General features: G+C 40.8%; 2 protein-coding genes across 2 annotated transcripts; one reads left to right on the top strand and one right to left on the bottom strand.

Annotated features, from left to right (window-relative positions):
* The first annotated feature begins 4,663 nt into the window (after positions 1–4,663).
* Positions 4,664–5,755, top strand: LOC131684018 (copper homeostasis protein cutC homolog). Its single transcript, XM_058966485.1, has 2 exons — positions 4,664–5,301; positions 5,371–5,755. The coding sequence occupies exons 1-2, from the start codon at positions 4,762–4,764 to the stop codon at positions 5,602–5,604; spliced, it is 774 nt and encodes a 257-aa protein (XP_058822468.1). The 5' UTR covers positions 4,664–4,761; the 3' UTR covers positions 5,605–5,755.
* LOC131684017 (vacuolar protein sorting-associated protein 16B) lies at positions 5,659–7,405 on the bottom strand. Its single transcript, XM_058966484.1, has 6 exons — positions 7,285–7,405; positions 6,714–7,225; positions 6,615–6,642; positions 6,409–6,556; positions 5,809–6,347; positions 5,659–5,752 (listed from the first exon to the last, which is right to left on the bottom strand). Exons 1-6 carry the CDS (start codon positions 7,351–7,353, stop codon positions 5,711–5,713), a joined length of 1,338 nt encoding a protein of 445 aa, XP_058822467.1. The 5' UTR covers positions 7,354–7,405; the 3' UTR covers positions 5,659–5,710.
* Between the last annotated feature and the right edge of the window lie 4,828 nt (positions 7,406–12,233).

The following is a 12,233-nucleotide window of genomic DNA, read 5'->3' as shown; positions in this document are numbered from 1 at the left end:
CTAAGTTCAGTAGAACTTACGTGTATCGTTTACAATTGTTCCATCGCTTCGCGATCTTGCCCCTCCTGTTGGCGTTTCTTTCTCCGGAGGACCGAGGTTTGTCTGTTCCGTGCTTGTTTGTATCGCTCCACATTCTGTCTCGTTCCGTGCTGCAACATTCTTGCCCGTGCTGCATTCTTCTCCTCTATTAACCCCGATTATATGCGGGGTACAATCGTCCCTTCAATTGAGTTTGTCCGGCAGAGTTATAAACTTCTGCTCCGATAGTCAGGCTGCAATCAAGGCCCTTAGCTCAAACAAATCCCGGTCCAAGCTAGTGATCGCGTGCCGAACCCAAATCGAAGAACTAAGCATTGTCAACACTATCTACCTTGTCTGGGTGCCCGGACATTCTGGTATTACTGGAAATGAATGAGCTGACGAATTGGGCAGGTCGGGTTCAGCGATTGACTTCGTTGGTCCTGAGCCCGCGCTGCCAATTTCGACAAGTTGGATACCGCCATTATTGGAGAAATCTACAAACGTGTCGCCAAACAAAGGCGTTTTCTAGAACAACCGTGCCCAGTGATCTCGAAAAATCTCCTACATTTTTCGAAGCTCCACTGCGGCATGCTGACCAGGGCTTTAACCGGCCACTGCAAACTCAATTATCACATGGCAACTATTCAGCGCGCTGAGTCTTTTTCATGTGATCTTTGTGAATCCGACTACGGAACCTCATATCATCTGATATGCAACTGTCCAGCGGTAGCGCAATTGCGATTTCGAGTCTTCGGCCGTCCTTATATAGACGAAACCATGTTTGGACGACTGAAACTCAGAGACATACTAAAGTTTCTTATCCAATGTGGTAAAGAGCTTTAGGCTTATTCGCAGGCAAGTTGAACTACTTGTGAGTTTAACTTACCTGTTGTTTATTTTTGTTTTTGTGCTGTTATTTTTCCCACCCTTCTACTTCCCCACGCCTCCTTTCCTTTCGTTCAGGAAATGATGAAAACACACGGCAAGGCACAAATCCCCGACTACATACGGGGAACGTGCCATTTAAGCCAATATATTCTGATTCCTGATTCCAACGCTTCGCGATCTTGCTCCTCCTGTTGGCGTTTCTTTCTCCGGAGGACCGAGGTTTGCTTGTTCCGTGCTTGTTTGTATCGCTCCACATTTTGTCTCGATCCGTGCTGCAGCATTCTTGCCCGTGCTGCATTCTTCTCCTCTATTAACTGCTTACATTCGTCATCGAACCAGTACTTCCTATGGCGGAACGGATCTCCCTCCAGCCATCTTCAAGAGTAGCTGCGCCCAGCTATTCTTCTGTGGGTAGTGCTGCTTCCAGCCGCTGTGCGTAGTCTTGGGCAACCTTGGCGTCCCGAAGCTGCGCGATATTGGTCCTTGACGTCCGACTACGGTGAGTGTTGTACACATTCGAGAGCTTTGAGCGCATTCATACTGCAACTAGGTAGGGGAACTGGTGGTAAAATGAACACGTTAAGCAAAGTCATTATTTTCTAACTAATAAGTGATTGAAATACTACAATCACCTTATACATTTCTTGTTAGACATGTTTTGTACATATTTGGTGAAAATATTTCGACATAAACACAAGTTTTCAAACATTATTTTTGATTTCAAAACATGTCCAAAAAAGAAACATGTTTATAGCGTGTGGGTAAAATGAACATGTGCTGGTGGTAAAATGAACATCTTCCAGTGACCTGCAAAATGTTCTGTATGTATGCAATGCTTAGCGTTGAAAAGCAATTTCCGAGCAATGCTGATGTCCCAGCGGCTCATGAGCATTGCATACACACAGGGCATTTTGTAGGCAAAAAAACTTGTCACGGAAAAATTAAATTTTCATGTAATACTAACCAATTTACAATTCCGTGACATGGAAACACATCTACAAACTTGGGGCTATCCATAGGTGTTTAAAATTTAAGGATCTGTTGGAGAACAGTGAAGATATAGCAACTTGAACTTAGCGATTAATTTTGAGGCTTGGCACTTGGTGCAGCAAGATGGTTCATATTACCCCCACTACAACCTGTTCATTTAACCCCCTAAGACATTTTATTTTCAAACAGCCGTTTCGATTGAGCCGATTTGTCCTGATCCCTACTTATTGCTGTGAAATATCTGCGAGAGGTTCAACTACTGTCATGTAACACCATTTTCACAATAAAATTAAAATTTCACCACAAAAGACCTTATATTCTACATGACGAATTTAACATCAGCGACAAACATGAATGCCGATTTTGGTTTTCATCATATTTATTTCACATTCGACAGCTTTTTATCAAAATAAATTATTTCAATATCCTTTGAATACTTGGCAGGTCACGTTTCTGTGAAGTTTGTTATAAATTTAACTAACATTGACTTGGTTTGGCTACCTGTTCATTTTACCCCCCCTGTTCATTTTACCCACAAGTCCCCTAAAGGTCCGAATCAATATTTGCACTGCGGTATAGGTACGAACGTTAGTCTCAGGTCAGGCGTTATTGTCTGACTTGTCCACCCTCTCTACAGGATGGCGATCTGTTTCTTTGAGTCGTTGAACTTGTCAATGCCTAGCGTCTTCAACACACTTTAGTTGCTCTCAAACAATAATGGATCTAGATGCTGCTCGCCGAAGCCAGCTTCTAGCAAAGCCATTATTTTCTCTAGCCGATAATGAGACATCGTACAATTGGCGATTCTACTTGCATTCCCGCCCATTCAGCGTCGGAATTTCCAAAGTAAACCACAATGCTCCGCTTTTCTCTTGAAGAAGATTGAAAAAATAAAGGTTGCATACTCGCAGGCGTTTGGCTCTTCTGCCAAAAGACAAGAGTTCGTTTTACCTTTCTCGTCTGCGACCTAGAGCTTCTGTGCTTGTCTAACCGAGCTACCACTGTGATCTGTTTGGATTTAAAGTCTAACTGGAGCCGATTTGGTATTAGTTTGGATATATCGTCTAACTGGCTGCAAGTTGGTGTCAGTTACTGACGAATTCATCCGTTTTTTCCTTTAGGAAAATAAAGGGTAGGCTTTGCTATATTGCGAAACTCCTTCCTGCACTGAAATCCGGACGGTATCGTGGCACTGAACACAGCGATTCTGTCGTTTCTGGACATGTTCAGAATAGTACTACAGAAATACCTGGACAGATTGTAGATCCAGAAGCTGGTGTTGCTGCCAAAAGCAGGAAAGCTACAAAAAGATCCAGCATCGTATCGGCCTATTTACCTACTGGATATTATTGGTAAACATCTGGAAAGAGCCATCCTCAACAGGCCGACCAACTACGCTGAAAATAAGAAAGGATTATCGCAAAGGCATTTCGGACTCCGAAAAGGGATTTCGACGATGGACGCCATCCGCAATCATCGCGAGTGCGGAGAAAGCATTTAAGCAAAAGAGAAGGGGTAATCGCTACTGTGAAGAACGCTTCGACGCGAAGAAAGCTTTAAACCGTGCCAGTTGGGTGGCTATAGTCGTAGCGAGTCCCAGATTATTTGTGCAAGATTTTAAACAGTTTCAGAACACAGTACTGGTCTACAACATGAGGTCGATTGGGGTCACGCGGGAGTACCTTAGATCTTCATACTCGGCGCAACACTCTGGAACATAATGTACAAACGAGTGTTAACTCTGTAATTGGGCAGAGGAGTTGGGATCGTCGACATTGAAGATGAGGTTGTCCTGACGATAACCGACGAGACCCTTAAGTAGATGAAGATATTGACGGCAGAGACAATAGGCATCGTGGAAACCTGGATGACTGATGCCAACTTGCAACTGGCTTACCACAAGATGGAGGCAGTGCAGGCCAGCAACTAAAAAACCCATCGCGTCGTAATCAACGTCGGGGGACACTCAATCCCATCAATACGTGCACTGAAGCACCTGAATGTGATGGTCGACGATCGGTTAAATTACAACAACCATGTCGACTATATACGTAAAAAGGTTGCGAGGACAATTAATGTATTGGCTAGAATCACGCCGAACATTGGAGGAGCAAGATGCAGCACGGGACATCTCCTGGTGGGTGTTTCAATACTGAGATATGGCGTACCGGCCAGGGCTCATAGCGGTGAATATATCGGTGTATCCAATGAACGGAATATGTTTTGCGGAATTCATAATTTCTGTCCTAAAAAATACCAATAGCGACTAGAACAGGGATTATCAATTTTAAGAGAACATATATCACAGTATACTGCCGCGTGACAGTCCCATTTACTATGAATTTCCTCTGCAGGTTAATACTGTTAGTATATTTCATCATATTTATTAACAATCGATTGATCCTCTACAAACCTAGGAGACGAGAAAGGAGTACAGAAACATGACAGAAGCGGATAGAGTTGTTACCTCTGGTGAGCAGAGTTAAAAATAATCGAAGCTCTTTTTTGACGGCTGAAAATGAACCCGATTCGACTCGCGGTGAATAGAAAAAATACTCATTCAAATATCCATGTTGTTCATTCAGTTGAATATCGTAGGCTGCATCAGCCCGTTAAAAATGTTATTCCCTGATGATCGTTCTAAGAAGGGCAGAATTCGCGGCACTATATTTCCATTATCTTCCCCTGATATTGTTTGAGTAATGATACAGTGGGTTCATATAACCAAGTCGTCTCAATACTAATGCAATTATTTGACGTTCGAGAAATGTTCGAAATGTTTGTTTTGCTTCTCGAGCAATTCCCGCTTATCGAAGTGTACGTCGATACGCACTTGTGTTGAATCCGTGTATTACTATTTCAATGTCCCCACTGTTGGAAATCTGTATCGACTCGTTCGAATCAGCCTTGGCTGCCATACGAGGAGGTGCCGATCGTCTGGAACTTTGTGCCGCACTCAGCGAGGGTGGTTTAACCCCATTGATTGGACTACTCCGAGAGGTGCGGAACTTTGTGCTGACGAACGATTACCGGACACAGCTGTACGCGATGATTCGTTGCCGCCGGGGGAGCGATTTTTGCTACAGCGACATGGAGATGAAGATTATGGTGCATGATTTGAAATTGCTAGCCGAAAACGGTGCCGATGGTTTTGTGTTTGGTGCGTTGACCGACGGTGGAGAAATCCATTCCGAGCATTGCCGATTGATTGTGAAGGAAACACAGGCTGTTGGAAAACCGGTTACATTCCACAGAGCCTTCGATTGTACCGCTGTGGAGAAAATGGTGCAGAACCTAAAAGTTATTGCTTCACTAGGTTTCAGCACTATTCTTACTAGTGGCTTTGAACGTACAGCCATTGAAGGGGTGAATAATGTGGCCCGCTTGGTGGATATAACTGAAGTAATTGGCTTCGTTGTTGCTATAATCGTGGTTTTGATGTAATTTTCCAATAACTACATATACTTATAGGAAGAAGAAATATCGATTGTCATTATGCCTGGATCTGGAATTACATCGGCTAATGCGAAGGAGATTGTCCAAAAAACAAAGTGCGCAGCGGTTCATGCGTCGGCAAGGTCAACAAAGAAGACTGGCTGCTCAAATGCACTCCCAATGGGTAGTATCTCTAAGGACGATAACGGTTTACTAGTCTGCGATGAAAATATTGTTAGAGCAATCAAAAATCTAATTGTTCTGAACTGATTCTAGGATGTGATAAGACTACGAATTCGGTCAGTAAGCGATTGCAAATAAATCATATAATTAAATACTGTTTGATTCAGTGTATAACAGGTCAACTCTGAGAGTTTCATTTGATCAGTTTAATGGCATCACTTTTCCACTTGTTATTCTAGAAACAAAGAATTTTCAACCCATAAGAATAATATTAATATTGATTGAACTTACCAACGACTTAATGGCATTTTCAGCGTAAAATCGCTCTTCTGTTCCTGCATCCAGAGTATTCCGATAGCTCTCTAGTTCAGTACGATCCTTTAAAGCCACCAGTGCATCAACGATAGCTTTTTTAGCATTAACTTTTTTCGCTAATGCCAATCTTCGCTGAGGATCTTCTACTTTACCAAGAAAGTTACTCAGTACTGGATCCGGTGCATGTAAGGCAAACAAACGCAGAATCGTTTTATCCAGCGGAATATGTATGTTGAAAGATTTTTGCTTCAGAATAAGCCACGCTTTCTTTTCGAAAATGTATTCAAAGTCAAGCCAAGCCTGTCGTTTTGCTCGTTCATTCAGAGCAATCCACTCAAATTGCGATTGAGCTACCTGGTGCGCTTCTACCAGCTTGAAGGGGTTCTCGTTGGTCTGCAGTGAAGTATCTCCCCATTTGTACTTTCCACAGACATAGAATAGCGTATTGAGCACAGAGCTGTCTAGAATGGAACCGACTGTCGAACTGTTTGAATGTTGTTCAGCTATTTGAAACTCTGAAAGAGTAAATCGCGTGGCGTTCATTTCGTTTGGTAAATTTATAATTTTTAAACATACCTATCAGGTTAATGTAATTCGCTACAAGTTGAGCGTAAAAGACATTCGCTCCAGGCTGTGAAAAGTAATCAGCATAGATCTTTTTCAATCTTTGTCGCTTGAACTCAATGTTTGTTGTGCTTCGAACATAGATAGAAAATTGCAATAGCTAAAGAAATTGGTATCATTACATTTTTGTTGGATCCTTATAATCCAACTATACTTACGCTAGCTTCGTGATGTCTGCCAAGGAACCTATAAACAAGTAATAAATTCATGGAATAATGATTTCAATGAAATGTGAGTGAAATTTTCACTTCTCTTACACCAGCAGATCCGTACACTCGGTAACCCTCAGCCGTATCGACATATAATTCACATAATGACTGACAGCTTCGGGACGAGTCTGGAGCAATCTATAGAAAAGCTTCTTTTTCAGCGTCCGTTCCAAAAAGAGTACCACCTTCATAATGGCATTTCCGTTCCCGCTAGCAATTGCTTCGTCTAGTAGTTCTTCTTTTTCATGTAACGAACGAAACATTTCCAATGAACAGGGCTTCCCTAGTATCAGCATTGCCAGCACCGCACCAGTCGATGGAGCATAGCTAAATTGCTGCAACTTTTTCCTGAGCAGTTTTACCTCCTCATCCAGGCTTATTCCTTTGGGCAGAGCCTTTTCGTTTCGCGATTGATCCGCTAGCACGTCAGCTAAATTTGCATCGGAAATGATCATATGCAGTGGAAGTTCGTTTTGAACACTGCAGTAATTCACTTCCGAAGCGGTGCCTTCGCCAAAAAGGCTTTGCCGGTTAGTGCTAGGAATTTCCAAGACTGCCACCTGTGGCGCGAAGTAAATATTATTAAATTTATATGACACTTTTTTCGAACAATGAATACCTCATCATCATCGAAATTAAATGATTTGTTTGCTGTATCATTCCAGTATTCGTCATCTTTAGATTCCATTAATAAATCCAATTAAATTGGTCGAAGTTTACGAAACTAGCCGACCGCAAAGATGCAAGTACAAAATGTAAATAAAAACAATCCGAAAAGTCCCGTTTTTGCCCTTGTGAACGTGACCTGCTCAGCACGAGGGGTGCATGCACTATTCTGAGAGATTGTGAAATTTGTGAGCGTGTTCCATGGTTAAAAAAGCGATAATCTACACGCCTCCGAAAAACTACCTACAATTGAGTATTTTTGACTCAATCTCGTGGTATCGTGCAGGAAGGTAATATTAGGTAAACCGTGTTGAAGGTAGTTTCTAGAAAAACTGTAGTAAGAGAACTGCGGAGAGAAAAACAGCATTTTTGGCAACGTATGCCCCGGCGTCGTATGGCAACACGTCCAATAGGATAGGCAATGTTCGATTGGATTCGCTTTTTGACAGCTAAACGCGAATCTAATCGATCCAAAATGGAGTCTCCGCAGTTCTCTTTCTCGAGTTTTTCTAGTAGTTTCCATTTAACTACGGCAAAAATAATAACTCAACCTTGAGTTTAATTTACATAAATTTAAGAAGAATTTACCTAATTTTGAGTATACCCCAAACCAGTGGCGGATCCAGGGAGGGGGGGGGGGGTCTTGGGGGTCCGGACCCCCCCGAAAATTTTTAAGTTCTTGAGAAATTTTAAAATAGTTTCTATTTTAAATTCATTCCAAGTTCAAAATCATTCCAAACTAGATTCCAAACCCGATTTTAATTAAATGAGGGTATTTCATATTACGTATTGCACAATGAACATTTCAAAGTTGAAATTTTGGCCCTTTCCGAAATTTTTTTCTGGATCCGCTCCTGCCCCAAACAACTCAAAAGTACCTTACTGCACGGAAGACCTCGACTGAGTCGAATCTCTCGTTTTGTTTTTGACAACACTAATAAGTGCGAAAGCGACGCACAGCTCAAAAGTACCTACATTTAAGTTAAAAGAACTTATTCTGTAAGTTATTTTATGGTTGCGTGTACCAAAGGGTCTAAGCTGCCAACGTAGCTATGATTATGAAAATACTGGTGAAAATATCAATTTTCTGATTACAAATTACCCGACACCCATGCGGTTTGAACGTCAATGTAATCAATGTTTCGAGGTCGTCAATGTTTTTCATTGCTCTTCAAAATTCAAAAGTCAAGAAGTGCAGCCCAAGGGACTCCCTTAATAATTTTTCCTTCAAGAATATAAAGAAGTTCAATTACCTATCTTTAACGTCAGCTTCAACGGTAACGACTAAAAATAGCATATTGACCTTTCTACTCCCGTTAAAAAAGAAATGGTGCCGAATTATTTCGTGGGGAAAACAAAAAAAGTTGCAAAGCAAAAACCGGTTGAGGTTAGGTATTTCGTGAGGCAAACAAACCAAACTCCTTTGGTTTGATTTTGCATCTGTGGTTGTAAATGAGCTGTCAGAAATCTTAATGGGTTACTGTCGTAATTGGTCATAGAGCATTGCTTAAAACTGCTTGTGATGCTTTTTTTATAAATCAACCAAATCCAATACACTTTTTTCCGTTTCGTGTAAGGGGTCAAAGCCCTGCAGGAAACTTATACTAGATTAAACAGGACATCCAATCAAGTTGATCAGAGTACATGTAGCACTTTATTTAGTCATCGTTAGCACGAATGGATGTTGCATTAGCAAGAGAGAAACAGTGTTCCAGATTTTCAATACCTTTATTTTGACATGGGAAAAAATCCTGCAAGTATAAGAAGTCTCGAATAGGTACTACTGTGCGGTGAAGTACACGTGTTCGCAGCACTAATGTAGTCGTCTTCTGGCGTGATGGTTCCACATAGGCCCTTTTGTATTCGCAAGAATGATGATGCTCTTTTCCAGCGACACTCAGTGTATAATTTGGGATATTGATGCCAATTTGTTCCTTCATGCGCAAACGTTTCCCTTAGATATCACTGATAAAAAATCACCCCAAAAAACCATATAAAATTTAACATCATTTTCATGTTGAAAAGTAAAACAAAAGATTTCCCTTTCACATTAAAATCTATTAAAACGCAGCTCATGTGGTGTTTCAAATTATATTCATACAACTTTCACATGAATACGGCATGTTTTACCAATAAATGTTGGTCGCGATGCTGTTGAATCGCATAGAATGAACTTTTCACATAGTATTAATGTGAAAAACATATAGTGACTCACCTTTTGTAGTGTTTCGTGGGAGTGAAATGTTGGAATCGACCGACATTTCCGAATGACAATATGTGCTACACTGAAAAAAACTGGAAAGTTAACATCATGTTTGGATTGATTCAATTGTAAAACACATGAAAATGATGCGTTTGACATTTCAATATTTAATGGAGTCTGGACATTGTGATTTTCAAGTGGAATTCTTACGAAAATTGTGTGTAAATCACATAAACAATAAGAAATACCGTTGAGTAAGATTTCCAAATTAATTACACGTGGATATCGATTAGTTTTACCTATAGAGTTAATTAGCAGAAGGATCGATGAAGTCAATTGTTTTACATATGGATACACCGAGGGCGTGACACTCTTTTATAAAAATATTTCACCTCGTTTTATATTTTTTATATCCCCTTATAATTATTTATAATAGTCTATAAAAGTTATAACTATATTCGAATCGTTGAAAGCTCGAAAAAAATTCGAACAACCGTTACCATAGTCTTAGTTACGCGAGTGGTTAAAAACAATGAAAAAATGGTGTCGCATTGACGAAAAAAGGTTAGTATCCAAATATTTATATTTTTTTCTTTTTTTGCTGACAATCCATTTATCCCACGGGTTGGAGGTTGTCAAAAATAGCAAATTCAGCTAATCAATCGGATGGTAAATTTTCTTGCCACGCAACAGGCACAGCTAAACGAAAACAAACCAGCTCTGCAGCCGTACGTCCTCACCACTTCACAGTCTGGGAAGAAAATCAACATCCAAAGAATTATTACAAATGCAAATCCAGCCGTTACACCTACGCAATCATCCCGTGTTAAACATCAGCAACAGCTGCTGCAGGCTCATAAACCAAGCAGCGGTACTAAAATTGCTCAAATCAAGACCACAGATTCCCCCAACAACAACCAGATGCCACGAAACATTTCTTTACTAATATCGATCCAACATTCTGGATCGGATAACCTATCTCAACATTCAATTGATTCAACAGCGGCGGCATCAACAACAAAAGCAACTTCTAATCCAGCAGCTACCAAAACCGTCAAAAAAGAACCATAACAATTGCAGTTAAGAACCCAGAAATTAACAACATACTCGTCGATTTCGTTACTCAGATCCTGCAGGAAAAGTAATTCCAGCATCACAAACAACAACACACCGTTCAAACCAGATACCAGAACGCCTTATTGTGTATGGATTGACGGCAATTCAATGCACTACGGCGTTGTACTGAGGCACCGGGGTGAGATATTAGTAACATAAAAACAGCCTTGATTTTGAAGCACACGGTAAAAATTCAAATGGTCGCAGACCAAACGCATTAACCCAGGACAATTGTGGTCTTCTGGCCGCAGCAGGATATGCGCATGTTTTTGTGGAAAATCGTTTTCAAATTGACATTCTGACGGATCTCAATGACCTGCAAAAAGTGGGGACCACCACAAGCGGCGATATAGTGATACTTCGTCACTCAAAGTTTGTCAACAAAGTGCACGAGAAAGAGAACTGTTTTCACCGGAAGAAGCAGAATACGGAAACAATAATTGTAACACTTCTGCCGGTGGCAGCAGTTCCGGTAACAAAGAGCTCCGCACAAAAATCGATTGTTTCCCGTTATACTCGCCCATGCTTTCAGTACCGTAAGTAATGAATGTTTATTTTTAGATCCAATACCGACGGGTGTTCCCAGAGCGCAGAATTACACTACCCGGATCGAGGATCGATACCAGTAGCGGAAGTTCCACTAATGAAATGTGATACTTTTTCTGATGAAGAAGAGCTTAAGAAATCTCAACATAGACGCTGATGTGACTACGAGCGCATTGAAACAAACGATGCATCAAATTGGTATTTTTTTCAGATGGGATTCTAGAAATTTATCCTCATCAACCAAATTAACCGTTTGCCATTCAACAAGCATTGTCGAAGAGATTGTCAGTCGACAACGTCACCACAGTATCACTGTTATCACGAAAATTACGTTACAGCTGCAAAAGGCGGTTTATACGAATTGAGGTAAACCTTCAAATACATGGACCAAGGCCTTGAGGAAAACATGATCGCTCATAATGTTCCGGACGTTTTAAAATAATAAATTTTTACACTACTATCTGGAGTACTACAATATGCTGTGTAACAAGTGTAACGATTTACCAATGAATAAATAAAACTTTCTCCGATTATTGCAAACATTATTTTATTTTAATGATCTCAATTATATGATCCATATCCACACAGACCTACCCACAGAATCGGAGTGTTTGTTGGAGTCATCAGGTGAGCCAAAACCTTGAGGTGAGTACATGCGGTAGTCTGAACGGAGCCAACACAGTACCCCTTTAGCGTCAGTCTAAAAAAACGATGTACTATTTAGATTTTCTTCCTGAATACTTTTAGAGAAGTGGGAGCCGACCACAGTCACTTGGAGCTCCAGACGAGAAATCGATACGAATTTGAGAGAAGCGACTCTTGTTTTTGCATCGACCAAAGCACACTCGATGGGATCATCTTGTTCAAATCGTAAGTAGGATAAGTAAGTTTTAGCTTTTTCTGGTTAGACAAATCACTTGATAAAAATCTCTTACCTCCTATGTGCGTGTTGGGAATTGAACTCATGTGAGCTGCATACAAGGTAATACGCTTCAGCACGTATCAATAAATTGATCAGAAGCAATCAGTTCGGCTGA

Source organism: Topomyia yanbarensis, chromosome 2, assembly GCF_030247195.1.
Source record: "Topomyia yanbarensis strain Yona2022 chromosome 2, ASM3024719v1, whole genome shotgun sequence".
In the NCBI taxonomy this organism is placed as follows: Eukaryota; Metazoa; Arthropoda; class Insecta; order Diptera; family Culicidae; genus Topomyia; species Topomyia yanbarensis.
Note: the sequence above shows the minus strand (reverse complement) of the source record. Positions and strands in the feature narration are given on the sequence as shown.